Source organism: Aythya marila (genome assembly GCF_965140915.1).
Source record: "Aythya marila genome assembly, chromosome: 29".
In the NCBI taxonomy this organism is placed as follows: domain Eukaryota; kingdom Metazoa; phylum Chordata; class Aves; order Anseriformes; family Anatidae; genus Aythya; species Aythya marila.
This window is the reverse complement of record NC_139070.1, coordinates 468,867-496,500: the sequence shown is the minus strand read 5'-3', so window position 1 is coordinate 496,500 and position 27,634 is coordinate 468,867. Positions and strand designations below refer to the sequence as shown.

Below are 27,634 nucleotides of genomic sequence, written 5' to 3'. Positions count from 1 at the left end.
ACTGACCTCTTCAGATTAAAGTCCAAGGCACTTTTTACAGTGAACAGGTTAAAGCCATAGTTTAAAACATGCCTGTTTCTGGGTACAGATCAGTTTTATGGCAATGCTGTCGGGACAGGCAAGTCCCCGCTCCCTTCCCCCGTTTAGGAGACCCAGCCACGCTCAGACCAGAAGGAGGAATGTAAGCCCGGGGCCAGAGCCTGACCGCAGAGACACGAGCAGCTCCGCCAGGGCCAGGAGGTGCGTTGGGGTGTGCTAGGACCCCGGCAGCGCGAGGGGAAGAACACTTTGGGTAGAAGACGGAGCAGAGCTGGGTGCTGCGAGACACGTACTGAGCAACCCGGCTGAGAGCAGCCACCAGGCTCACGGTGCTGGAGACCTGTCCTGTGCCCCACTGCCTGAGCAAGAGGGGGCAGACGGGACTCACCTGGGGGGAAACACCTCATCCCACAGAGCAGCTTGGCTTTCCCCTGCAAAATCCCCCGTCTGCAGCCCTGTGCCCTCCCGGTGGCTATGGGGAGGAAGCTCGGAGCTGGGTGAGAAGCTGGGGCTGGAAGCGGAGCAGAGCCTTCCAGCAGCAGCTTCCCAACCCCCCGAGTTCACCACCAACACCCCAGCAAACCCACCTGCTGGGCACAGGGCTGCAAGCCAGCCAGGGGGACACGGGGCAGGAGGAACCCGAGGGAGAGCAGCGCAGGGGGCCCAAGCACCCTAGAAATCTCAAGGCACCCCCAGAGCCAGCAGGAGAGAGAGGGGCAGCCCTGCCCTCCCGAGGAGAGGAGCCAGCCCCTCTCCTCCAGCCCCTGTCTGGTCCTGGGCTGGGTCCCAATGGGAGGCAGCTGGAGCCAGCCCCACCATGGAGCTCGGGGCAGCATCACAGCAAGCTGCTGCGGGGCAGGAGCTGGGGGATACCGGAGGAGATTGGGCTGCAGGGGCCAGCAAGAAGACGTTGGAGCTCACGGCCGGAGCGCTCGGTGAGGTACAGGCGCTGCCATGACTCCCAGCGGGATAATCGGGCTGGGAGGGTCAGGCCAGCACAGCTGGGACAGCAATTAACAGCGATAATGGCAGCACTACGGTGACAACTGCTCTGATACAGAAGAGTTGGAGTAGGGGCTTTTGTTCGCTCTGGAAGAAAGCAGGAGTTGGTCCCACACGCTCTGCCCGTTCCTGGCCATGCTCCACACAGGAAGACTGCCCAGGAACAGGGGGCAGGGCTGCAAAAGGAAATTTAAGACTTATTTGCCTACAAATCTTGTCCTACACGTGATGCAGATCAGCTGCAGCCAATTGGGGCTGGATGTAAGGAAGAGCTGCTCTCGGGGTACCATCAAGCACCGGAAGGCTGAGAGGTCCCTGCACCCTCACCGCATCTCTCTTCTAAATCCGGGGCCACCCCTCCATCTCTCCACACTGCCACAGTCTGAGATGGAAGGGACCAAAACCACACTAGTGCCTCCACAGGCCAGGTCGCAAAGCCCAAAACCATCCCAAGGGCCAGCTCCTGTCCTGCCCGAGACCCGGCACGAGCTGGGCACGGTGCCCAAATCCCCTCGGGGCCGCTCCCCGCCGGGTGGGCGCAGCGGGATCCCTCCCTGCGCCGAGGCCTTACCTGCAGCAACAGCGGTCGCCCGCGCAGGGCTGTCCTTACCCCGTCATCCCGGCAGCTACGTGTTGACCTGAGAGGAAAAAGAGAGCGCGCTGCCTCGGCGTCCCTCCTCCCGAGGGAACCCCGCGCTGCCTGGCTCGGGGGCGAGGGAGCCTGAGCGGGCAGGATCGGCCCCGCGGTGCTTTCCGGCGCGCAGCTCTGCCAAGGAGGAGGAAGAGGAGGAGGAGGAGGAGGATGTTGCACCCCTCGCGCTTTTCTAGGCACAAGTGATTCCCTCGTTCAGAATATCCGCATCCTGCCCGTGTCACTCGGTGCTGAGCCAAAATGTTTTGGTCTCTGCGCCAAAAGCCCAGCGGGGAGCCCGGCACACCCTGTGCTGCTTCATCCCTGAGAGCCTCCATCCCCGGGGGCAAACGGGGAATTTTGGCCCTTGTACAGTCCGTGCCCGGTGAGCTGAACCCCACCTTTGCTAGAGAAGACAACTGGGGGAGGAAATGGCTTTGCAGGAACCACTGAGGGGGCTGAGATCCCAGGAGAAAAGGGAAAAACGCCTTTCCCTAGGGAGAAGCAAAGCTCCAGTGCGGCCGGGCTGTGCGAATTTAGACCTGCTGAAGGCCAGCTTCCAGGCAAGGGGAATTAATGCCCGGGGGTGGAAGGGATGAGGAGCACGTGGAGTCCTTCTGGACGGAGTCCAGAGAGCCTCCTCTGCTACCCCTGGCCTCCGTCCTCACGTGGAGCAGTGACTGTACTCAGAAACAGACATTTTGGCAGCAGGCTGGCGTCGCTGCCTGCTGACAAACTGGTTGGATACAAAACCATAATTGAAAGTTACAATAACCTTTATAATATAGCAATATATTTCATAGTTAAAATAAACTATTATGCTTTCCCCTATTATTAAAAAAGAAGCGAGCAGTACAGAGGCAAGATGCAAACCCATGTTGAAGCTCCTTCAGTCTGGACAGAAACGCTTCAGTCTGTGAGTTTGCAGAGAGGATTTTGTATTTTTCTGGCGTTTCTAGGACGTTTCCTTGCAGGCAGTGCAAGAGGTTCGTGGAGCAAAAACTGAGGCTGTGCCGAAAAGGAGACTGGCTGTCGTAGGGTGGGTCCTGGAGGGGCTTCGGGGCGCGATCACCTCGCTGGCTCTAGCAGCAAGAGAGCACGGGGCGGTTTTTCTCTTGCGTTGCAAAACGGGGGTGCGGGCAGCTTCGGTCCTGGTGGTGTGCGGGGTCCGACGGCTTCCCGGCTGCAGGAGGAGGTCAGCATCTCTTTGGGTTTATAAATTTACGTTTCAGTTTTGTTCTTGTGCTTTTCCTCCGCATCTGTCGGTGGTCCCAGCTCTTCTCTCCGCTTGCCCAGACGCAGTTGGATGGGCAGCCTCTCCGGGCCCATGGCTGCAGGCTCCAAAACAACTCTCTCAGGTGTGTGAACAGCACCGGGGAGCATCCTGCCATGGGCAGGGGGAGGCTGCACACCGCGGTCCTGCCAGCCGGCTGCCGGGGGGGGGAAGCTCCGGGGCATGAGCGTGCCCCCCGGTGCACGTGCGTTGGTGGCTACCACGTGCACCGGGGTGACGCCGGCGCTCGTACCAAGATGCAGGGAGCAGGGGAACAGCTCCAGGTGCACACCCCAGGCACCAGACCGTGCTGGGGTGCTTGGGGTTGGGGTCGTGGAGAGCTCGCCCCATGCCCGCCTCTGCCTGCTGGGGAGGGGAGCCCTCACCATGGCCTCAGGGCGGCTCCGGTCCCAGCGGCAGGGCTGGGGCTGTGAGCTGGGGGGAGCCCCGGGGCTGGCCCCGGTGGGCTCAGTGCCCGGGGTGGGCACCGGGACTTGGCCCCAGGACTGACAGTGGGATGCGGTGCTGAACCAACAGGGGGGTGCGGGATGGAGGAAGCAGGGTGCACAGTGAGCAGGATGGGGGATCAAGGGTGCGGGATGGAGGATCAAGGGTGCACGTGCTGCAGGGTGCAAGGTGCCAAGCACAGGGTGCAGACCTAGGGCTGTGAGGTGCTGGGCAGGGCGTTTTGGGGTTGTGCAGGAGTGAGGACAGGAGGTGCAGTGTGTGGGGTGCAGGGCTGGGGGCTGCAAGCTGCAGGTCGTAGGGCACAGAGCCCGGTGTGAAGGATGCAGGACCAGGAGCTGCAGCGGTGCCGTGAGCACTGGCACCCCAAAGCCACGCAGCAGCACGTGGCCTGGCACAACCCAGCACTGCAGCCAGGATCCCACCTCCCCAGCCTGGCTCCTGCCACTCCTGGCCCCTCGTGACAGCACGCCGAAGCAGCAGCTCTGCCCAAAGAGGAGCTTCTCCTGCACTGGTTGCACTACTTGAGCTTTCACCGCTGGTATTTCACTCCCCTTCACAGCCTCAGGTCCTAGCCAGCTGGCATTTCCTCATCCCGTCTTACTCAGTTTGATTTCCCAGACTTGATGATTAGCCCGTAAGGAGGTTCCCGCTGGTGATATCGATTCTCAGGCATCAATACTTCCCTCAGCTATCCAACGCCCTAGGATGCATTTCTGCCTCTCCGTGTACATGTTGTACACGGCAGTTTGTTCCTACACAAACCACAGAAGAGGCGGGGAAATGTTTTTCTCTGCTGGCTGCCTGCGGCCAGTGGAGATTCTGTATTTTAGGCTCGCTCTTACAATTTACAAGGCTTTCTTCATTGCCACGCTTGAAACCTCCTTACAAAGATGGGCAGAAGCTTCTTTATCCCCATCTGAGGGCCAGGGAGGTGTGGACGAGGGTTACCTGTAGGCACACGGGGACTGGCAGCAAGGCTCAGAATAGAGTTTTGGGCTGCTGCTGAGGCAGTGACACTCTCCCAGCAGTCCTGCCCACCCTACAATTACACTAATGACAAGATTTTTGAAAAGGGGAAGAGCAGCGCATTCCCAGAAGCTGAGTATCTGCTGCCGGCCAAGGAACAGAAAAGGCTGGCAGTGATCTCCGTGCACCTCCTCTCCTCCCTGAATGCAAAACACGCGACAAGAACAACCACGGCTTGCTACCATGCTACCGACAGCCTTAACACAACCACCTCTGCAGCACCAGGAGCTCATTTTGCAGCTCCCCCGGAGCCCACAGCAGAGGAGCCTTCCTCCTCTTCCTCCTCCTCCTCCTCCACCGCATGCTGATGGCTGGAGCTGGCGGGGGGGAGCGCGCCTCACCACCCGCCGCTTGTTTTCTATGCAACTTTAATTGCAGGGCGCAGGGAGTAAAACACCTACCACCAGCAGTAAGTGGAGTTTTGCACAGAAATCCCTCTGCACCAGGCTGATACGGCCCTGCCTACGTGCGCGTGAAATGCGGCGTTATTTATGGAAGTGAAAGAGTTACACAGGAGAAGATTACAGGCTAAGTATACCTGGCGTAACACAGTGACTTTGATTACAATTACTGACACTGCCGGGTGATATGTAATTAATATCGCGGAGTAATTACATGGTTACTTCATCTGTTTAAAAATATATAAATATCCTCTGCTGAGTTTTCATTGAAAGCAGCAAACACCATCCCAGAGCTGCAGCCTGCTGGCAGGAGGCAAGGCTCTGTGCAAAGACCAGGCAGAGCCCCAAAAGGACCGCAGGGCAGAGCTAAGAAAAAGGGGAAATGGTGAAAGCAGAACAGAAAACGGTTCCTTCCCAAAGTAGCCAGGTGATGCCCAAACGTCCGTCAGAGAGCTGAGCACCAGCTGCAAGCTGGAGCCAGCCCCGGATGGTGCTGCTGATCCCCACCAAACCCAGCAGAAGCGGGACAAGGGAGGTGGCTTGGTTTTAAACAGATGAAGCGTCCCACTCGGTACTCGCCTTCGTCACTACACCGCTTTACAGGGAGCCCCCAACCTCGGCGCCGTCGGCTCAGCTGGGGGCATTGGGCACCCGGCAGTTCTGGGGCTGCTGTGAACAGCACCGGGCTTGGGGACGTGCCCGGCGCCCTCCCGAAACGCAGGGGTGCTCCAGGGTGGGTGACGGTGGGGACACCTCCGAAACGGGGCGGCGTTCCCCGCCTGCTTTAGGCACTGCTTCCCGAGCTCCGGGCGCCAAGAAGGAGAAGAAGAAGAACCGCTGCTTGTCCTGCCCGAGCAGAAACCTCTCGCTGCTCCGGAGAGACACCCCCACGCAGGTCAGGCACCGCCACCTACCCTGGAACGCGAGAGGTGCGTGTGTGCATTCGTGTCTTGGCAAGGAGATGGGATGGAGCGTGGGCATCTTAGGTCAGAGCCTGTGCAAGAAGCCACGGGATGGGCGCCTGCCCGCCGGGGCTGGGAGCGGAGCAGGAGGAAGGGGAGTGCGCCCTGGGCGAGCGGCCCCGGCCTCGCGCCCGGCCCCGGGGTCCACACAGTGGAATACTCTTCCTCTGGTGTCTCCGTTGCTTCAGTGCTTCCGACTTGGTTTTGTTTTTGTTTTGTTTTGTTTTCAATGTGAAGACCTGAGATTGAGCGTGGATTTCTGTCCTCCACCGAACACTGCAGCACGGGCCTTGCCAGAGGCTTCGCCTCCCGTCCCCTTCCTTCACCACGTGTAGAGGCACCTAAACGGGGATTAGATTTCCGATTCCAAGGCGTTAGCGAGCTCCGAGCACCCGCTCGGCACCGCCGGTCGCACCGAACGCTCCCGCGGCGCTTCGGGAAACCCGAGGAAAGTCCCTTGAGACCTCAGGACCTGCGCGTCCGCTCTTCCCGTGTCCGTGGAGGGCCGAGGGGCTTCGCTCTGCGTTTCTAGCAGCTGCTTGAGCTAGTGTAAGGGGTGGGGAAGGAGGTGGAGCTGACCCCGATGGGGCTCTCGGAGAGAGGAGTTTGCGGGGTGCCCACCGCCACGCTGACCCCCCGCGCCTCGATGAGGGCGGCCAGCAGGCGCTGCTGCTGCTGGCGCAGCATGTCCGCGATGAGCAGCGGCAGGGAGTTGAAGCTGGCGCTCAGCTGCTCCAGCTTGGACTCCAGGCTGCCGATCTGCTTCTCCAGGTCCTCGCTGCGGTCGTTGAGCTCGGTGATGAGGTCGTACATCACGTTCTGCATCTGCGGGGAGAGAGGAGACAGCCGAGGGGTTGGCGCGGTGCCGAGGGGCGCTGCACCGCTGCCCGGATCAGAAACGCCGAGCCCTGCTCACAGCGCTCCTGCGAGGCAGCCCCGCACCGTCCCCGGGCTTCAGAGGCTGCTTCTGAGCCACCGCACGGTGCCGGGGCTGCGAGTGCCGGAGGTTTCGCCTGCTGAGACCTTGCGAGCACGCCCCGGCACTGTCAGCTCTCATCAGCAGCTCTGCAAGCTCAGCACAACGCGGAGAAATAGAGGAGAAAGAGCAAGCAGCAGAGGAGGGGGACAGGGAGAGGATGGGGAAGGGGACCAGGAGGGGCCCTACATCAGCCTGCATCAGTGGGGGCTGGCAGCTCCCCTCCCCATGCGTCACCTTTAGGCGGTCACCGCAGCGGAGCAGCTCGTTGCCTCCCCAGAGCATTTACCCGAGGTGCAGGGGGCAGCTGTGGCTCTAATGCTCCGTTTTATTACAACCCACGTGTGCCCCACCAAACTGATTAATGCTGCTGGGCTCTCGTTGCAGCTCCTGGGCTGCTCTCGGCCATCTCGGCCCCACTGCCTGCTCCCAGGCGTCCTGCCCAGAGCCCCCCAGGGCAGAGCTGATCTCCTTGGCTGTGCTGGCACGAGAGCCCCCGAGCTGCCCTAACAGCCCCGTTAGCAGAACGGGAAGGGGGAGCTGCTGCCCGCTTTGAGCCAGCTGCTGTTGGGATGCAGGCAGGGCCCCAAAGGACGGGCAGCAATCTGGGGCGCCACCCCACAGGATAATCCCTGTGTTTTAATCCCTTCCTGCCAGCAAAACCAGCCTGCGCCCCCAGAGCCTTCCCGTGCCAGACCAGGACGGGGCGCTGGGAGGTTCGGGCTGCGGGAGGCCGCACAGCAAACACCACGCACCCGCTGCGGCGCATCCGGCCCCAGCCCCTCTGCACCGTGACCGGTGCTGGGCTCGCCCCCTCTTCCAGCACAAGGACATTAAAATGATGAAACCCAGCGCTGCTGACCGCTGAGCGGCCCCAGCTGGGGCTACGATGCTTTCCCGAGGGACGGTGAGCACAGACCCTTACTGGAAGCGGGGTGCCCCCCCCCCGCTCGCCTCCCAGCTTGTGTTTGTGCTCCTTCCTCCTGCCTTGCACATGCAGCAATCCCCTGGCAGCGATTCCCAGCTGACAGCTCAGGAACCGGAGCGTTTTGCAGTCAGCCAGGTCTGCTTTAGGGTCTCCGAGTGAGGAGAAACACTCCTGCAGCCTGGCCGGGCCGCGAGGTTACAGCGAGGACTTGCCTTTGAGAGGTCAACCAGCGTGTTGGCCTGGTCGCTCAGCTTCCTCTGCTCCATCTTCACGCTCCGCAACCTGGGGAGGAGGAGAGAGCAACGTGGATGCACTCCCCTTCCCAAACTACAGCTGCAAAACGCAGCCAGGGACCCGTTTGCTTCCAGGGAAATGGGAAATTGTCCCCGGTCCCCCGCGGACGGGCAGGGTCACCCCTCCCCAGGGCTCAGCAGCCCACTCCCCTCCTCGCCCCATAGCTGCGGGAGCTGGCGCACGCCCCACTTACTGGTGAATGGCTTGTAGGAACTTCCTCTGGTGCTTCCTGACTTTTGCGTGGTCGATCTTTTTCAGCAGCTTGGTGTGCTTGTAGATGAGCCACGTCTCCCGCAGGACGTTGGCTGCAGCGTTCTTGATCTGCAAGAGAAGGGAGTCGGCCGCAGGTCACCGGCCCCATCTGCTCCAGCGCGTGGGACATGTTATTTCACGGAAACAACGCTCTGGCTTCGCCGGGTTCTGCCGTTTGTGAGCAGAAATAGCTGCTGTGCTGCTGCCACAGCCTTGACTCGCCCCAGCTGGGAGCGTGGCGCTCGGCTCCGTGCGCCTGGACGAGCTCCTGCCTGTGTGCAAGGGGTCACGCGCGGCGGGGACGGAGCAGCCTGTGCTAAGGGCAGAGCAGCGTGTCCTGGCCCCTGCCGCGTCCACATCCCCATCCCACCCCGCTCTGATGCCCTGGGGAAAACTGCTCCTCGCGCTCCAGCCATCAGGCGCCTCACCCGCGTGGGAAGTTTACACTGAACCGACGCCTCAAAGGAAAATAAATCCCAAAGAATTTCTCCTCTCCTGCATCTGTCTGCTGGTTTTGGCTGGACGCACGCATGCACAGAAGGCATCAGCCCCGTGCTTGGCTCAGCTGCTGGTGCTAGGTCGCGGCTCCCACAGCCTCTGTGGCTCAGTTGCAGCCCTGCTGCTTGCTCCGGGGTGAATTGGCCGCAGCCTGCCTGGCACACAGCCCACAGAGCCACATCCCTGGCCGCAGGAAGGGGCTGACTAGCTGGGTGCTGTCCCAGCCTGGCCACGCACACCATCCGGGCACCTGTGGCTGCAGCCCCCTGGCCACGGCTCAGCCGCGGGGAGCGAGGGGGGAAGGATGCTGAGTCCTTCCTGGGGGCATCGCTGCTCACCCGGGCTGTGCTTTACCTGCTTGCCTGCATCGAGGTGGGGAGCATCAGCTTGTCCTGCCCAGGGATGCCGCTTTGCCCAGTGCTGGACACTCAGGGCTCCCGTTCTCACCATCTGAGGGTGCCCCATCCCCACCAGCTGGGCAGAGGGGCTGCGCCTCTGCTTCCAAGCCCGGCTGCACTGCCCCTCGCTCCATCTCACATAAATCTGCCCCAACATCGGTGTTAGGGGCACACCCAGCCATCCAGTGCCGCTGGGTCACCAACGCTGCGCCACGACGGGGCTGCTGAGACCAGAGGTCTCCCCCTGCGGACTTTGCACGCTGCTGGGGACACGGTGCCCAACAGGTCACAGGGCCCTTGTGCCACTCACAGCGACCACGGATGCCTTGGCATCTTGCAGGGCAAACAGGAACATGTTTGGGATTTCACTCCCTTGAAGAGGTGGGGGAGCTCTGTGGAGATGCCCAAACTCCACGCTGCGATGCTGCAGCATGGTTTGCTCACATGGGACATGTCCTGGGTGTCCCACAGCCCCCGATGCCACCCTTGTCCCCTTCCCCTGTGTTTTGCTGGTGACTGAAATCCAGGAGCAGGCAGCCCAGCTGGGGCTGGTGCCCACGGACCTGCCGCAGACACGGCCTCTGGGTCCCTCTTTGGGGACCGAGACCGCAGCAGCATCACGGCACAGCTCTCGTCTGCAGCAGGCAAGATGCTGAATCACTGAAATCCTCTCGTCTTCCTGACACTGAGATAAGTGAGATCATATTCCACAAGAGGAGATGGTTTGTCTCCTCCAAGGAAAGAAAAAAACTCAGGCATTTCCTCCCCGAGGTGCGGCGGAGCTTGTTGCATTTCCTACAGCCCTGCAAAGTGGAGTGGAGTGGAGTGGAGGGCTGATGCCGTTTGCTTTTACCGTAATGCCTGAGCCTGCTCTGCATTCAAGGCACTCAACGCCTCGCTCCCGCCACGGTACCCGTGGGACCGGCCCTCGGGGATGCTGCAGGCTGCAGCTTCCCATCAGAGCGGAGAAAACGCCCTGGAGCACCCCTGGTTCCCGCTGCCCCCACCCCGAGCCATCCCCGGCACCTTACCCGCTTGGTCAGCTGCGTGTCCATCATGAAGTTGTGGACGTGCTTCTCCGCTTTGGTGAGCTCCAGCTTCCTGGCCACCACGGCCACCACCAGGGCTGTGCAACCAGCGCCCTGCATGGGAACAGCAAGGACAGGGGGGACACAGGGACGTTGGCTGGGGAGTGGATTCAGCCCTGCAGGCGCTCTCAGCCTTGTGCTTTCCCCCAGGATTGCAAACCCCTAATTAACTGAAGCACCGCATGCCCCCTACCCACAAAACCAATGATCCCACCAGGTTAACCTGGGTTTATCAGAGGACCCAGCTTCCTGCAGCGTCCTTGAGCATCTGCCAACGCACCCAGTAATTAACGGGGCTGATTTACAAGGTCAGTGGTGAGCCCTCGCCTCCCCAGCACCCTGGGGACAGGAGGAACAGCCGAGCTCATCCTGCTCATCGCTGCCAGCCACGGACCAGGATCTGCCCCAGCACCGCGATGCTCGCCCCGTGTAGGGGTGTCACCGGGGGCTCTGGGCAGCAGGGAAGGCACCGAGCATCCCAGAGGAGAGCAGGGATGGGGTCCCAGCCCCCTGCAGTGCCACGGGATGGAGGGGGACCTGAACGGCTGCAGATGGTGACAGCTGGAGCTCGCTTTATCCCAGCGATTAGCGGCGGATCCGCGCCGCTCCACAGCCGTCACCTCCGGCGCCTTTGTCGGCAGAAACCCAAGGTGCCAAGGCAGGGGAGCCTCTGCTCCCCGCGGGGCTCCGCACGCCGCCTGGCTCTGCCCGCACCAGATGAGCCGCTTCCCCCTCCCCGGTGCTCTGGCAGAGGCCCACGACCCTGGCAAATGATCCTTAATTTATTAAAGAGTCATTAATTAACATCATGGGCTGAGCTGAATCCTTCAGCATCCCGGCAGGTCCCAGCGCGCACTCTCGGCTTTCACCACTTCTCCCTTTGCCAGCGGCCCCGGTGCTGCTGCTCGGGGAGCCCCAGCGTGCTCCTGGCCCCCAGGGCTTTGCAGGAGGGCACCGGGGGGGTCCCCAGTCCTGAGGGGGTCCCCAGCCTGGGGGCGCCCACCCTAGTTCCTGGCTGGAGTGGGGCTTTAGTGGCCAGCTCTCTGCTGTGCTGGTGGAAACGCCACGTCCAGCCCTCCCTGAGTTTTCTCCCTCCGTTGGCTCCTATCAACAGCATCAGCCTCCCTGGCGCCCAACCTTACATGAGACAGATGAAATACTTGCAGATAATATCAAATTAATACCCTCCAGCAGAGCCGCCTCAGCCAAGAGCTCTCCTGGGGCACGACGGCAGCCGAGCCAAGCGATGCTGGTGCCGGTTGCCCGTGTGCCAGGTGAGACGGGGGCAGCTCCATCCCCAAAACTGGGCACCTGAGGCAGGGACCGAATTGGGGTGCTGATCTGCGTAGGAGCTGCGCCTCACCGGGGCCCCTGGTGCTGGCTCCTGAGCTGTCCCCAGCTGGGAAGCCGCACAAGCTGGGACGTCTCACGAGCATCTTGGAGCAGGTACGCTCAGGGCCCCGAAGGACAGTGACCGTCTGGCCACGAGCACGCAAAGCAGCGGTGCCGTGGGCGGGGAGCGCTCCCAGCTGGCCCCCACTTCCCACGGGACGCCGGCAGCATTTGGGATCACTCGGCGCGATGGAAGCCAGGCTGCGCGAGCAGGGCGGCCAAGGGATGCTCGGGGGCCTCTCTGTGTCCCCATCCGCAGCTGCTGCCCCCCCCGCAGGCTTTGCTATGGCCTGGCTCCCTGCTCCCTCGCAGCACAAGGGTCCAAATTCACCCCAAATTCACCCGCAAGGATGAGCAAAGGCAAAGCCAGCTTGCAGGTTTGCAGCCCCAACGTGCTCCAGTCCAGGGACCGGTGTCCCCAAGGGACTCGGTGTCCCACGCTGTGTCCCCAAAGGATTCCTGGCACCCCGTGCGCACCACCACCTCCTTACCCAAACCAGCACGCCCTGCCAATTACCGCACTTACAGCAACTGCAATTACAGCTCCAGCAGCTTTCAGGCTGCGAGACCTCAGAGCTGAAGCCATTATGGCTTGGACAAGCCCGCTGAGAAGCCGGTCCCCATAAAAACCCCACTGCCTCGGTGCCCCGCTGCCCCAGCCTCAAGGAGGGGCCGAGCAGAGCGCAGGGGCCGGCTCGGTGCGGCGCTTACCATGATGCCGGTGAGGAGGCAGACCCCCTTCCCGCAGTAGGTGTGCGGCACCATGTCGCCGTACCCGATGGAGAGGAAGGTGATGGAGATGAGCCACATGGCCCCCAGGAAGTTGCTGGTTACGTCCTGCTGGTCGTGGTACCTGTCAGGGAGACGCGGATGTCAGTGTGACAGCAGGGGACGGGGACGTGACCTGGGTGCCACAGGAGGTGGCTTCCCACCTGGAACGCCGGCGCAGGGCGGCAGCGGGTGCTCGCGTGCTGCAGGGGGTGCACCTGGGTGCGACGGCTCCCCAGGCACAAGAGCATCGTGCGAAACGGGGAATAATGATGAACAGCACGGCAGGATGCCCCATAGCAACAGCGATTGCACAATTTCCGGCAAAGAAAAAAAATAATATATCCACATGCACAAAATCAGAGCAAAAACTCAACAGCGAGGGCTTCTGCTTTCGGTCAGACCTGTCACCACGTCCCAGTCCCTCCGGCTCCGTCCCCGGTGCCACGTGGCGCGGCGGCAGGAGCTGTCTGATGGGAGAAACAGATGTGGGGCCCCTGCTCTGACCCAGAAGGGTCTGGACCTGCAAACCTCGTGGATGGAGAGCATGGGGCAGAGCCTCCCGGCACATCTGGACCCCCAAGGACTCGTTTTCTGGCCAGAGCTGCTGTGCAAGTGGATGGGTGTGCGGGCACCGTGCTCAGGGTGCTTTGTTGAAGTGCTCACGGTGGTGACTCACACACGAGCCCCCAGCCCTAAGCATCAACAGCACTGACCCCATCTGCTCCTCGTCCCGTCCCCACTCCTGCATCCCCCCCCTCCATCAGCTCAGGATGCCAACGCGCCGCGGGGACGCTGCCAAGCCACAGGCACGCAGCGCGCTCCTGGCCGCAGCCAGGGTCGGCTCGCCGCGCGGCACCGAGCGCCCACGGAGCGTCTCCAGCTCCAGGGATGCTGCAAACCTTCCATGGCCACGTCCCCGCCGAGCCCCAGCGTCCTGCCCTGTTTCCTGCCCTGCCGGGGTCAGCGACCGCAGCAGCCCGGCTGCCTCTCCTCCCGCCAACACGCGAGCAGGCCCCCTGCTTGCAGGCTGTGCGTGCCCCCCGAGGAGCCCCCGCTCGCTCCAGCCTCCCCCAATCCCACCCAGGGTGGGCACCGGCCCCCACGCCGGGCTCTCCGCCGCCCGGCGCCGAGCCCTGCCTGCCCGCGTCCCTTCCCCGCAGCAGGTTTCTCCCAGCCTCCTCACGAAATCATTAGAGGAAAAACAGATGGAGCTTTTGGCAATTCCCTGCAAATCAATTCATCCAAGCTTCGCAGCTCATAACTCGCCCAACAGTTGGGTTTTCTCCTCTTCCTACATTTTTTTTTCCCTTCCCCCCCTGCTCCCAGTAACTGGAGACCCTAATGAAATAGCAGAGCAGGAGAAAGCATCTTCAGCCACGACGAGGCGAGGCTCCAGCCTGGACAGAGGGGCTGGAGAGCACGGCTGCCCCGGGACCCTGCGAGGGCTCCCCAAAAACCAGCTTCAGTGGCTCCCTGTGCCGAGCCCACCCAATACATCCCACAAGACAGCCTCAGCTCTGGCCCCCAGGACATCGGGGGGCTGCCAGCAGACACCCAGCCCCCCCAGTCCCCGATGCAGCGTGCTGAGGGGTGACCCAAGTGGCACGGAGGAGCTGGCTGTGCCGTGCTGAGTAGACACCCCCAGGGCAATGTGGCCAAGGGGCTTTCCCCTGCCTCAGTGCGCGTTTCCCCTCTGCTGGCGTTTCCCTGATAAAGGCTGAGCCCCGTTTCCCGCGGCAGGATGTGAGCTCTCAGGCCGTGGGGACGACCCCAGCTGATGGGAACAACGTGCTGGGGGCTGACGGGGGGGAAGGGGGCTCCGGAGGCTCCAGCCGGACCGACGGCTTCCCTTCCAAGAAGCACTCGGAGCTCATAAACAGGAGCAGCTGGCATTGGACGAGCAGGAAGAGGGGCCGGCCGCTCGTGCCAAGGGCTGATGCAATTGTTTAGACCCGAGCGCTGATTTCCAGCACCCCCTCGTCTGCGCTCCCCGCAGAGAGCAAAGCGCAGCGCGGCCGCCCCGAGCATCGCCCCAGCGCCCAGCCCAGCTCCACGCCGAGCATCACGGCACTGGGATGTCACCGCGGCACTGGGATGTCACCGCAGCACGTGCTCGGCCGTGCCGTGGGGTTGGGGGTGGCCGGGCTGTGCCGAGAGGCCGTGCACATGCGAAACACCCCGAAATACAACGGGGAGCGGGTGGGGGGCACGTGCGGGCACACGTGTGCGGCCGCAGGCAGCATCGCAGGCAGCGCGGCGGCCGGGCGAGGGTTGCTTAGCGACTCGCTGCCTCCAGGGAGATGCGGCCCCCCCGGCACGCGGGGTGGGGAGGGCGCCCAAAGCGATGCTGCGGCCCTGGGGGGACGCGAGGGGGAGGTGGGGGGACGCGGCACGGCGATGCCACCCCGGTGATGGGGATCGCGCCTCGGCCCGGGTGGGTGCTGGGCGGGAGCTGCTGTGGAAGCCACAGCAAACTGGTTCCAGTGCTGGTGCAGCAGCTGACTGGGGGACACGGGGACACGTCCTCTCCCCTGTGCCAGGGACACGAGCGTCCCACTGCCACACCTGGTGGCCCTTTGCAGGAGCTGTGCCAGCACCCAGGACCCCTGCGTGCTGTGAGCACGTCCCTTGGGGTCAGCGCCTGTCCCTGGGGGCCTGGACCCCCCAGGTCTGTGTGCCCCGGGGACGGCGTGTCCCTGGGGTCAGCACAGCTCCGTTTGCCACTCGGTAGGCACAAGGAGGTGGTGGCAGCTCACGGCAGTGCCGGCGATCTGCAGCAGCTCTCCTGCATCATTTCTCTTTTTCCTTGCTAATGGCTATTTATTTACAGCGGGTTTTTCAGCCTAAGCCCCCCAGGTGCAGAAATCCATCCCCTGCGTGTCCCCTGGGAGCCCGCCCGCCCGCTCCCCATTTCGGAGGTACAAATAAAAACCTCCCAAACACAATTAAGGAGCACACAACTCTCCAGCACATTCTAATAGCATCATTAAGAGAAACAGGAACATAAACGCAGCCTGTAAAAGCTCGTAAAACCCAAGCGCGCAGCTCCAGTCCACGTCCATGGTACTTAAAGCTGCCCTAAGCAGTTCTGTGTGGCTCGGGGACCCAAGGGGGGACCAGAAGGTGACTTCTGCGAGGGAGGAGGAGGAGGAAGAGGAAAAAGAGAAGGAGGAGGAGGGTTTTCCTTCCTCCTGCCCTGCAAGCACCCAAAATTGAGCCGGGCACCCCGGGTGCTGCCAGCCCTGAGCAGGACCCGCTGCAGCGTCCCCTGAGCGGGGCCGGGGGCTCAGGGCTGGCTGCAGCGATGAACCCCTGCGTTTCTGAGCCCAGCACCAAACCGCCGCAACAACTTAAAGGGATTTAATGCGATTTGGCTAATCCACTTAAAGCAAATAATAACACGCGTTTGTCTTCTTGAGCGGTTTCCTGCAGAGCCCACGTGCCCTGCCTCCCTCCACCCCGGCCAGGGGGAGAGGAGCAAGGGCCCGGTGCCGGTGGTGCCGAGTCCCGGTGCTGCTGGGGGACCAGGAACAGGCCCGGCAGAGGTGGCTGTCACCAGGGGAATAAAACCACGGGCACTGGGAGGGAGCCCCGGCTCCCCAGCAGCATCCCTCGATCCCAGTGGGGCGTCCCAGCGCGCCCTCGGCCACCGCCTTGGACAAGCCACCAGGGCTGGGGCTGCCCCGGCCCCGCTCCCCGGGGAGGTGGAGGAGCAGCGAGAGCAGCCCTGGGAGCGGAGCCAGGCAGCAGGCAGGGCCGTATCCTGCTCCCTGCACCCCCGGGAGCCCCGCGGGCCCACGTGCTGCTGGTGCCACACTTCCAGAGCCAGCACAAGTGTCTGCTGAGCGAGAGCAAGGCTGGGAGCCAGGGCTTGAGAGCTGTCCTGAGCCATTACCCTGCTTTGATTGGGCTCAGCACCCAGCACAGCCCCCTGGGGATGGGGACAGCCCCGCACAGGGCCAGGGGGCCCTCTCCCTCCCCCTGCCCCGGGCTGCGCAGCAGGCCAGGGACGAACAGTTCCCAACAAAGCCCTGGCAGGGGCTGGGGTGCCCCCGCCGCAGCCCCCTGGCACCCACGGGGGGCCCCGAGGGGTGCTGGTGCATCCCAGCACCGGAGGCGCCGCGATACCCGCCGGGACCGGTCGCCACAGCAACCCCTGCGCCGAGCGCGGCGATGCCGGCGTGATGCCATCCGGCAGTGGGTTTGCAGCCGCGGGGTTGTCATGGCACTCGGCTCACAGCGACGCCAGAGCCAGGCACCGCCGCTCGCCAGCCTCCCCGCACCCAGCGGGGCCCCCACGTGTCCCCGTCCCCCCCCTCCGCCATCCCCGGGGCACCTCCTGGGGACTCTCCCTGCCTGCTCCAGGCACCCCAAAGCCCCAAAACCCAGCCGCAGCCCCCGCCCCTCTCACCTCTCGCACACCCGGACCGTCCACGCGGCGATGATCCAGAGGGAAATGCTGAAGACCAGCAGCACCGTCCCGGGGCAGATGGTCATGAGGGTCTTCATGACGAAGCGCGTGTTGAAGTTGATCTTGTTGAGCGCCCCGATGCTGCGCGACGAGGCGTCGGTGAAGAGCTTGCTGTGCAGCAGCATCACCCGGGCGATCAGGTAGAGGCGCAGGAACATGGGGATGGACAGGATGATGTCCACGTCCGCCTCTGCCCGAGAAGGCGTGTAGGAGAAAGCCAGGCGGGCTGTCCAGAAAAATTTGTACTCCCCGGGGATGGGGTGTATGGCACAAACCAGCATCTCCAGGCTGATGTAGAGGATGCGCTCGTACGTCATCGCTATCCGCCAGTCGTCAGCCCCGTTGTCGATCACAAAGAGCTACCGGGAGGCAAAACCATGGGGTTACCGGGGGCCCGGCCACCCCTGCCCCACAGCACAGCCCCGCAGCTTGGAGGGGACCGACCCCAGAGCCCCATGGAGATGGGTAAAAGGAACCGCCCTGGGGAGCCAGGGATGGAAGCAGTGGGAACAAACCTTCCCCAACCCCTCCAGCTGCTCTGCCTGCACCTTCAGGGCATGGCTGTGGTGCTGGGAATGCCCCAGAAAGCTTTAGGGTGCCCCAAGACATCCCCAATGCAGCGGCAGAGGTGGGCGAGCCACGGTGCCACTGGCGCGTGCCACCCTGCTCCTTTTGCTCGCACCAAAAGTGGCATCGCCCAGGTGCCACCGCAGCCCTGCTCTGCTCCCAGCCGCAGGCGCAGGGCCAGGAGCTGGCGATGCCGATGCGGGCAACTTTTCAGGAGGAAGCGTGGCAATGGATGGGACCGGGTTGTCATAGCAACTGCAGGTTCATCCTGGGCAAAGCAGCGCGGCACCGCTCCTCTCCAACCGCTGCAGCAGGAGCCGGGGGCTCTGCAGGAGCCCCAGCACCCGGCAGGATGGGAGCAGGGGCTCCTCGCCTGCCCGGGAGCCACGCACTGCCCAGCATCACCCACACAGCCCGCGGGAGATGCGGCCTCGATCTACGTGTTTGTGTGCCTCCACAGCTCTATTCTGTGCAAGCTGGGCCACATCGGTGCCACCAACATCCCCTCCAACAACAGGGACCAGCTCGGGAACTCCCCGTGAGCAGCACTTGGCAAAGACACCGCTGGAAACGGACCCCAAGGGGACGTAGCGGCACGCTACCCTCACCAGCACCTCCTCGACCCTGCAAAGAGCGGGGTAACCCCAGCTCGTCCTGGGGGCTGGGAGCATTCGGGGGGGCTGGGATCCCTGGCACAACGCTCCATGGGCACCCCCAGCCCCAGCACCTGCCGCGAGCTGCGGGGCCGGCACAAGGTGGCCCACGGGGCTGTCCCCAGGGACGGCGAGAGCCGCTGGGACTGACTCACGGAGTGCCTGTCCCCGGCCACCTCCCTTTCTGTTTGGAAAGCTCCACTCCTTTTAGCTGCTTTGAGAAATTGTTTATAAAAAAATGCTCCAAGCTGTCAAGGGAGATCCTCAGGCATTTAGCAAGCTGACAGCCCATTCCTTCCTGGAAAAGGGTGTTAAAAATAAACAAATTAGCAAGAGGAAAAAGCCAGAGAGCCTTTTGGCTGCGTGTGGGGAATTGCACCGGGTGAAGGGCACGGGGAAGGGGGGTGCTCAGGGCAGACTTCCCCTTCTGCAGCCCCTCTGCAGCTCGCAGCACATCGCTGCGGCGGGGTTTCCATGGAAACCCCAGGCAAAGTCCGGCGGCACCCCGGCATCCCCGGCACCGGCTCCGGCAGGGGAAGGAGCGAGTGCGTTCACCGCCACGGCTGCCAGCGAGCAAAACGTGTGGGAAAGCACAAGGAAAGGCGCTGGGAAGACACACGGTGGAAGGAAAGGCTCCGGGCAGGGTGCTCGCCCCATGTCCCCCCGGGGGTCTCCGCTCCCACCACTCACCCGGATCCCAGCACGGGCTGTGCTGGGGCTGCAGCTCCCACCTCCGTGCACACTCGTGGGGAGTGTGCAGCGCTCCGGCACCCTTGGGTGCACAGGTGGGGACTGAACGCACAAACCATGGCTCTGGGCAGCCCCGAGGCAGCCCCCCCAAAACCTCCTGCCGGAGCTGGCAGCCTGGAGGCTGGCTGAGCGCTGCGCCCCATCACGTGCAGCAGCAGCAAACACCGCGCTGGCACATGCCGCGCTGTCCCCAAGGCCACGCGGGCACCAGATCGTGCCAAGCCCACCGCCTCCCCCAGCACCCAGCCCCTCAGCACCCATGGGAGCGGGGCAGCCCCCGCCACGCAGGTGCAAAGGGCCGGGAGCAACCCGCACAGGGAGGAGGAAGGCTGGGCTGCGCCAGCTCCCTGCACACGCTCAGCTGTAACGAGGAGCGAGTGACACACGCAATTAGCAGCAGATCGTGGCCTCGCAGCGGGAGGCAGAGAGCTGAGAGGCTGCTGGGGGCGGGGGAAGAGGAACCGCAGGGAAGGATCTCGTTCACCTGCAGCCCTGGCTGGAGGGGCAACGGGCACGGGGACAGCGTGGGGACCTGCCGCTGGTTCTCAGCTGGCTGGGGACAGCCGGTGGTGACAGCCACCTCCCTGCCACACAGCCAGCTCGGCCGCCGGAGCTGCTGCCCCGCGGGAGCAGGGATGTGCCCATCCATCACCGAGCACTTCATTACAGTCGGATGCAACAGGAAAAGGACCCAGGATGCTGGGCGGCTGCTTTTTATCTCTGGGGGATAAATCCTCCTGAGGAAAACGTCTCTGCCTGCTCCTTCCCATCCCAGGCAGAGCCGGCTGCCGAGCCCACGGACACCAGGACACGGTGCAGGGGGGCGAAGAGCCAGCATGGGGACAAAGTAATGCTCCCAACCCCAGAGAAACCATGGCAAGGGGAGAGCTGGGAGGGTCCCCAGGACTTGTCAATTAACGTAATTAGCACCAAGGGAAGCAGCTGAGGCTCTTGACTAATCTTTTCTGTAGGGTGTAGGGTGGGGAGGGCTGGTGGTGCTGGCAGGGTGAACGCAGCCTCCCCCCTGAGCAAGGAGGAAAGGAGAAGCTGAGGATTTACAGCTCTGTCAGCCCCACTTCCATCTCTGCTGAGATCCCGGGCCAGATTATCGGCAATCCCTTTATAAGTACCTAAAAGATAATAGGGCGATAAACAGCCAGCATGGATTTGTCAGGAGCAAATCGAGTCAAACCCATCTCATTTCCTCCCCTGCCGGAGTCCCCGGCACAGCAGAAGGGGGCAAAGCGGGCGGGGGCAGCTCGGTGGCAGCGGGCTCATTGCACGGACCAACACGATTTCCATGCACGGGGACCGGGATCGCTCCCGGCAGCGGGCTCCCTTGGCTCCAGCTGGAGAAGACGAAGCCTGACAGAACCCAGGGGTTCCAGGAACGATGCGGGACAGCGGCCGAGGAGGCCGCGCTGGGCAGGGGGTCGCAGGCAGGACAGCGGAGGAAATTCACAGCGCTCGTCGCTGCCAACAGGGAGCACAAAACAACACGTCCCGCTCTGCGTCAACGGGGACGGGGAGGACTGGAGAAGGCCCAGAGGAGGAACCACGAGGATGCAAAGACCTTGGCAAGTCCGTGGGGAAAGGTGGAAGGAACTGAGCTGTTCGGTGGGGGATGAAAACCTCGGGGTGGAAAATCTTCGCCCGTCGGGAGCTGCGCTGGGGTTGCTCTGGTTTCAAGGCCCATCGCCGTGCTCAGCGCCTGCCTCTCCCATCCCCCAGTGAGCCCCCGGCGCAGCATCCTGCCCGCAGGGTTACGTCCCCGATCCCGCCGGTTCTGCAGATTTTAGCACGTCCTCCAGCACTTTCCTGACCCACAGCCTGAATAAGCAGACCCGGGCCGTCGGAGGGGCCACGCACTTGAAGACAATGGGGATTCCAGCCCCGTCTCCAGGCGGAGCAGGATGAGAGCTGTACAGCCCTGCGTGCCGGTCAGGGTGGACGCGGTGTTTGCAGAACCAAGAACAACAACCAGAGGAAGCCAGAGAGAGCCGGGGGTGCAGCTTGCCCTGCCGACCACAAACAAAGCAGCCCTGGGGGTAAATATTATTCCAGCAAAACCCAGCTCTCTCAAATATTTGCTTTGAGCAACCCATCACCCGCGGGCAGTCCCTCCGGCGCAGGCTGGAGCGCGAGCAGCCCGCGCAGAGCCCTTTTGCACCGAGGTTTTGCCAGCACCACAGCACAGCTCTGCTTTTTAGGGCCAGACAAGCTCAGACCCAACAGCGCACGCAAGGCAAGCCAGCCTCGTGCAGGACAGTGAGGACCTGGCCCCAAATGGGCACCCACAGCTGCAGGGTCCCTTGCCGGGCTCACCGGGACGTTGGTGGCTCCTGGCCCCGCTGCTCGGATGCCGTGGCCCCAGCTTGGCCGGGAGCCCGGGGAGGAAGTTTGCTTTTCCAGCGCCTTTCCTTGGCCGCTTGCACACATCGAACCCACAGGAGGAGCAGGAGCCAGTCCCAGGCACGGCCTTGGAGGGGCTGGCAGGGGACAGGGCACCCTGGGGACAGCAGCGCTGGCCGCGCGCCCCAGCCACTCTGCCACGACAGCCCCCAAACCCGGGGCATGGTTCACAAGCTGCCGTCCAGGCAGGATCACACCAGCACCGGCTCCTTCTCCCACCCAATTCCTTCTCCCATCCCCAAAATACGTCGGCACTGAGCTGGAGCAAACTGGGAGCCCTTTCCTCTCCCAGCAGCGCTGGAGCGAGCAAAGAGGAAAAGAATGGGCAGGCTTGATTAGGAAAGTATTTCACAGCTTCCCTTGGCACATCACCCGTGCGGTGAAAAGAGAAAGTCAGGGCCCTGCCCTGCTGCCTCCTCACCCAGCCCAGGGCACCCCTGCAAAGCTGAGAGCAGGGTGAGGGAGCAAAACCCAGCCAGAGAGAGGCGGTGGCAGCTTTAATGGGATTAACGAACTAATTCCCATCACTCCTGCGGAGCAGATCGCAGGTGGTCTTCCCCACATGAGGGTCAGCAGCCAGAGGGACGTCACGGGAGGGAACGGATGTCCTGGCACCCAAACCCTGCGGGCTGGTGGCCGGGTGCAGCAGCGAAGCCACAGCCTGGCTGTCAGGGCCAGGCGCCCCGGGACCTACCTGCACCTCCCGCGTGTGGTAGGCGATGATGAGGCCCAGCAGGATGACGGTGGACAGGCTGATAAGGCATTTCAGGGCCAGGGAGAACATGGAGTCCTGCAAGGAAACAGCAGGCAGAGCGTCAGTGGCGGGGACCCCGACGGGACGGGTGGCACCACAAGGCTGGAGGGTGGCACCAGCGCCGCTCTGCACCCCCAGGGAGATGCTGACCCCCTCCCCAGCACGGGCATCCCGCGCCCTCCCCCAGCACTCGGCCCCCCCATTTCCCCAGCGTTGGCATCTCAGCACAGCAGCCCCAGCCCTGACGTTGCCACGTGCACTGGGGGCACTTCTGGAGAGCGGCGCTTTCTCCAAAACATTTTGATTGTTTTTATTTTTATTTATTTATTTTTTTAAATCCACTTCCGCCAAATGAAATTACCAGCCTCCCCTGGGCTGGGACGAGCGACTCCAGCGATCCATCCACATCCAGCGTTAGCCCAATATTATGGCACCCTAATGGATGGTCTAATCAGATCCTCCTGCTAATTAGCTCTATGTAAATTAAACCAGCCCCTGATTCACTGGTGACTAAAGCACAGCTCCCAGCCTCCCCCTGGCTCCCTATAGGGAAGGGCAGGATTCACCGAGGGCTCATCCCCAGACCCCGTTTCGGTCGCTGTGAGCCTGTGCTGCCCCCCCGAGCGGCAGCAGCCCCCTCCTGGTGCTCATCTCCCCCCATGGCCAACGCGGCCGGGGCGTGGAACGGGACCAAGGCAGCAGTAAAGGCCAAGCCGTGGACAGCCAGGAGGGTTCAAGGAGGGAGAGAGGAAAGTTTTCCTAAGGAGAGGCTGCTGGCAGCGCTGCGGACGCTCGGGGTGCTCCGGCCACGCATTGTGAGCAGCTTCACAACTTGGCACTCGCCTCTCAATTGTGTGCATATAATGGCTGGTGTTGAGAGAAGTGCTGGGGACCAAACAACGCTATTAATAGGCAGCCTCCAGGGCAGGGCTCGTGCCAAGGCCGGGCCCTCCCGAAGCACCGATCCTGCCCGGGTGATGCCGCCTGCATCCACGCACGGGACCCTCCCCGCAACGTGGGGCTGGCGGGACCCCGAGCGGCTCTGCCACCGCCACCGAGCGCCACGGGGCGAGCTGGCAGCGAGCTGGCTATTTTTAGCGAGCTGGTGTCTCGGGGGAACACCCGGGATTAATTGCAGCGAGATGTCACTCCCGCAACGGATCTGGCATCCTTTAGGGCCAATCTCAGTCGCCGTCTAGACATCCTTAACCCTCCTCCTGCCAGCACCCGCTGCGAGGCAGCTGCCTGGCGGCGCCGGCTGAGGACGCGAAGCCACGGAACTGGCATCGCCCCGTGCCAGCGCGGTGCCGCGCCGGGCAGCTGGCAGCCCTTGCCCTGTCCTGAACCATGGGGGACCTCATGCTGCTGGGGACACGCACCCACGGGCACCCCGAGGGGTCCTGGCAAGCGGTGCCGCACGGCAGAGCTGGTCCTGGTGCTGGGGCTGGTACAGATGGGGGAGGGCAGCAGATGGGAACCCCCCAAGCGCTCGGCACGGTCCACGCTCATCCCTCCTCTCCCAGCTCTGGGCACCGTCCTCGTGCACTGTCACCTCCGCAGGTGGCGTGGCTTGGCACCCAATATCACCCCAAAACCAAGCGGGAAGGGTGCACGCGGGGGGCAGACCCCCCCCAGCACAGCCGGGCGGGGAGGTAACGAGGCCAACGCCGTTTGGCAAAGGTCACCGCACACCCACTGCCGTTCTCAACGCCTCCGGCCAGCGCTGGTTCCGCAGGGGCCCGGCAGGAAGAGCGGCTGCCGGCTCCCACGCTCGCGACAAAGAAAACCACGGGGCCGGGGAGACCTCGTCCGAGTGGCACCAACGCCTCAGCCCCCCGAGGGACCCCGGCACGCATCCTCCCTGCACCATGTGCAAGTGCCAGGCTGCTTTGCCCCGGCTGTGCCGTGCAGGCTGCTGGCGGTGCCGGGAAGCAGCGCTGCCGGCCCCGGGGGCAGGAGAGACCGCATCCTGCCCAAGGAATGGGCAGAAAACAGGCAAAACCTGGCCGCCGCATCTCCAAGCCCAGTTTATCCACAGGCTGGACCCTGCTCCAGCCTTTTCGCCCCACCGACCGGCTCCGACATCCCGAGGAGCGTGCGGCATCTCTGCTGCCGGCCGCGGGGGCAGAGCTGGATGTGGGCCAGGGCCGGCAGCACCGAAATCCCCATCCACGCGACAGCTGCCGGCCCCGGCACTGGGCGCTCCTTCGGTCACGGCCGCGTCCCTGCCAGCGAGCTCCGGTTTCCTCACGGAGGGGGCTGGGGGCTGCCGGGGGGTATTTATAGACAGTCGCCCACGGCTCCGTGCGAGGCACCGGGGAGCCCCCTCTGCACCCCAGGGTGTGCTCAGCAGGAGGGGAGGGGATTGCGGGGGCCCGAAGAGCCCCAAACCCTTCTCCAGCTGGCAGCAGCTCCCTGCCCGTGCCCCCGAGCCCTCGGCACGAGCACCGCGGGCAGGCGGCAGCCGCCGGGGCAGGGGTCGGGGCGGCTGCATGGAGGCAGCGCTGACTCACGGGGTCTTCCCCGGCTGACACAGCCGCTCGGCGCGCCGGGGCTGCTGAGCGCCGCGGCAGCGCTGCTGGCAGCCGTGCTGTGCAGCGAGGGCGGCCGGTCCCCCCCTCTTTTTTCTCCCCCCTCACCCTCCCAGCACCACGCACACGGGCATCTGTGGCTCAACAGGTAGTGGGCACCTTGGGGGGGAGGCTGAGCCCCGCTCCTGCTGCAGGGCAGGGTGGAAAACGCCTGGAAGAGGCTCTGGCGGTGGACAAGAGCATCGTCCTCCGTCGGCACGGGGAGCGAGGGATGCAGGGCTCGGCGCTGAGACATCCCCGTGCCTCGACTGGAGCAGAAGGAGCCGGGGCTCCCCGCAGCTCGGCTCAGCCCCGGCGGCAGCTGCGGGCAGCTGGGGCTCGGGGAGGCACCTCTGGGGGGTGCGCCCGCGCCCCGACCCGTTTCCATGGGGACACCGCAGGGTCCCCCGCGCCCACGGGACCCCCGGGCGCGTCCCTGCCTCCACCTGCTCTCAGCTCCATCGCCCCCTCCACCCGCACGAGCCCTCCCCACCGCGATTGCCAGATAATCGCAGGAAGCAGCGAGCAGCCCCTTCCCACACGGCTCCTTCCCCTCCGCACCATCCCCACGCACGTGGCACCCTGCCCCGCGGCACGGGGACCCTCCGGGGTCCTCCAAGCCCCCCCCCACACACCCCTGCAGCGCTGTCCCACTGACGCCCATGGGTGCCACACACGCCCTGCCAGCGCGGGTGCCTATTCCCTTCCCCTCTCTGGATAGGTATAAATAACATGACAGATGTCTATACAAAGAGTTATTCATATCGCTGCCAACGAGCACAGCCAGGGAGCAGGAGCTGAAAGGGGTGTGTGGGGGGAGAATTATAAATAAAAGACACCGTCCTGCAATAAAAAAAAAAAATACAGAAGAAAGGGGTGTGGAGGAGGATGGAGGGCTTCGCCGCACCGCGGAGGGCACGGCTCCTCGAGGAGACCACGCACGGGGTGCCCGCATCGCTGGAGGAGGACGGGGACCCCCAGCCACAGCTGCCCCCACCCGCCCCTGCCCAGCACCCCGGGGGATGCCCAGCTCCCCCTCTGACCCCACCCCCAGCCACAGCACCCACCCTGGGAGCTCCTAAGGGCGAATCCGCCCCTGCCGACCCCCAGGCTCCCCTGTGCCCCCCGACTTCAGGGCCACCCCGAGGAGGCCGTGCCCACCGGGTGGGCCGGCAGTGACACGAGGCTGATGCTGGCAGGGCACAGGCAGGCTGCTGGCAGCTCCCGCTGGCTGCGGTGGCGGCAGAGCAGCTGCGGGGCCAGGCAGGGCTCCCCCAGATCCCCCACGCCAGCCAGCCCTGGTGTCCCCAGCCCTCAACCACCACCACGGGGCCAGCCGGGATGCAGACAGGGCCCCTCACTTCCCGAAGGGCAGTCGGGGGCTTTTATGGGGCCTCCAGGCAGGAGCCGCAGGTGGAGACGAGCCAGGGCGCACCCAGCGGGGCTCCTGCTCACGAGGGATGGTGAGGCGGGGGGCCCGGCAGCCCCCTGCAGCCAGGAGGCACCGCGGTGCCGGATGGGGCAGTCCCGTCCCCTCCATGGACACCCACCGGGGGCACGGGGCAGCTCCACCGGGACGTGGCGCCCACCCCAACCAAAGCACCCACCGCACGCGGCCCCATCGGTGCCCGCCCCGTCCAACACCGGCAGCCACCACGAAGCCCCCGGGACCCCGAGAAACCCGCGCGGCCCCGTGCGGCCACAAACACCTCCAACAGCCACCCCATCGGCCCCCAACCTCCCCGCGGCCACCCGTACCTTGGAGTAGAGCCCCCAGGAGAGCTCGGTCTCGATGACCATGACGACGATGCCGAACATGCCGAAGATGAGCGCGTAGTCGCTGAGGCGCTTGCGCTTCTCGAAGAGCGCGCGCCGGTGGCCCAGGCGGTAGCCGATGTTCTGCGCCTTGCGCTTGGGTCCCTTGGCGAAGGCGGCGGGGGCCGGGCGGGCGGGGGCTCGGTCGGCACGGGGGCCTCGGCGGGCGGGGGGCCGCGTGGCGGGCGCGTGGTTGTCCTCGCGCGAGACGACGATTTCGGGGGGCCCGCCGGCCCCGAAGAGCTGCAGCGGCTGCGCCTCGGGCTCCGCCTCGATGAGGTTCCTGCGGGAGGCGCTGAGCCGGCTGAGGGGCTTCATCACCCCCCCGCTGTACTTGCAGGAGCTCATGGCGATCTCGGTGAACGGGTTGCTGTCCCGCCGGTGCACCAGCGGGCTGGGCTGCCGGTGCTTGCCGCCGCCGCCCGCCGCCGAGCCCGGCGAGTGGCCGGCCAAGTGGTCGCTGAGGTTGAGCTGGCTGCCGTGGCGGGAGGAAGGGTGGAGGGCGGCGGGGGCGGCGGGAGGAGGGGCCCGCAGCGACCCGGGCGAGGAGTGCAACAGGCTGTGCTGGAGCGGCGGCAGCGCGGCGGGCGGCGGGCGCTCGTCCCCCGACGACGGGCAAGGGCACCGGGGGTCCTCCTCCAGGTCCCCCACGCCCGAGTCGTGGAAGTGCCCCGACGTGTCCATGGCGGCGGCGCCGCCGCCTCACCGCCCGCCGCGCACCTGCCCCGCCGCGGCCGCTCCGCCGGGCGCCGGCACCGGCCCCGGGCCGGCCCCGCCGCGCCCCGCTCCGCTCCTCGCCGCCGCGCCCGGCACCGGCCCCGGCCCCGGCGGCGGCGGCCCCGGGGCGGCGGGCGCGCGGCTGCTCATGAATGGGAGCCGCGTCCCTCCGGCGCTGCGCGCTCGCCGCCGCCGCCGCCCCCGCCGCCGCCGCTGGCCCGGCCCCGCCGCCAGCACGGCCCCGCCATTGGCCGCGCCGGGGCTCCCCGCAGGCTGACATCATTCCCCGCCCCGCTCCCGCGCCCCCGGCCCCTGCGCCTGTGCGGGGCGCACGGGACTTGTAGTCCGCCGGGGCGCACCGGCGCCGGTACCGGCAGCGGCGGGAGCCCCGACGGCGGCGGTGCGAGCGAGCGCGGGGCGCCCCCGACCCCGTCCCGCTCCCGGTCCCGACCCCGCCCGTCCCGCAGACAGCCCCGGGCCGCTCCCCGCCGCCGGTAGCCCCGCTCCCACCGACGGGCGGGCGCGG

At 64.6% G+C, this 27,634-nt stretch overlaps 1 protein-coding gene across 2 annotated transcripts; it reads right to left on the bottom strand.

Annotated features, from left to right (window-relative positions):
• KCNN3 (potassium calcium-activated channel subfamily N member 3) lies at positions 1 to 27,239 on the bottom strand. 2 transcript variants are annotated; one of them, XR_014319163.1, is made up of 9 exons: positions 26,335 to 27,239; positions 21,947 to 22,042; positions 16,811 to 17,229; positions 12,340 to 12,481; positions 10,180 to 10,290; positions 8,194 to 8,321; positions 7,919 to 7,988; positions 1,613 to 6,627; positions 1 to 1,217 (listed from the first exon to the last, which is right to left on the bottom strand). XR_014319163.1 is itself a non-coding variant. In XM_082781056.1 (8 exons), exons 1-8 carry the CDS (start codon positions 27,073 to 27,075, stop codon positions 6,331 to 6,333), a joined length of 2,004 nt encoding a protein of 667 aa, XP_082637182.1. In that variant the 5' UTR covers positions 27,076 to 27,239; the 3' UTR covers positions 1 to 6,330. The 2 variants fall into 2 exon arrangements, 1 of the variants encoding a protein (XP_082637182.1); XM_082781056.1 differs by having other exon boundaries at positions 1 to 6,627.
• Positions 27,240 to 27,634: the final 395 nt, after the last annotated feature.

Bases quoted from the DNA above. Each gene is read 5' to 3' on its own strand.
- KCNN3 (XM_082781056.1), bottom strand. From the start codon at position 27,075: ATGGACACGTCGGGGCACTTCCACGACTCGGGCGTGGGGGACCTGGAG. The intron at 8,322-10,179 runs GTAAGGTGCCGG...CTTCTCTTGCAG, and splicing joins ACACGCAGCTGACCAAGCGG to ATCAAGAACGCTGCAGCCAA. The intron at 6,628-7,918 runs GCAAGTCCTCGC...CTCTCCCCGCAG, and splicing joins CGCTGGTTGACCTCTCAAAG to ATGCAGAACGTGATGTACGA.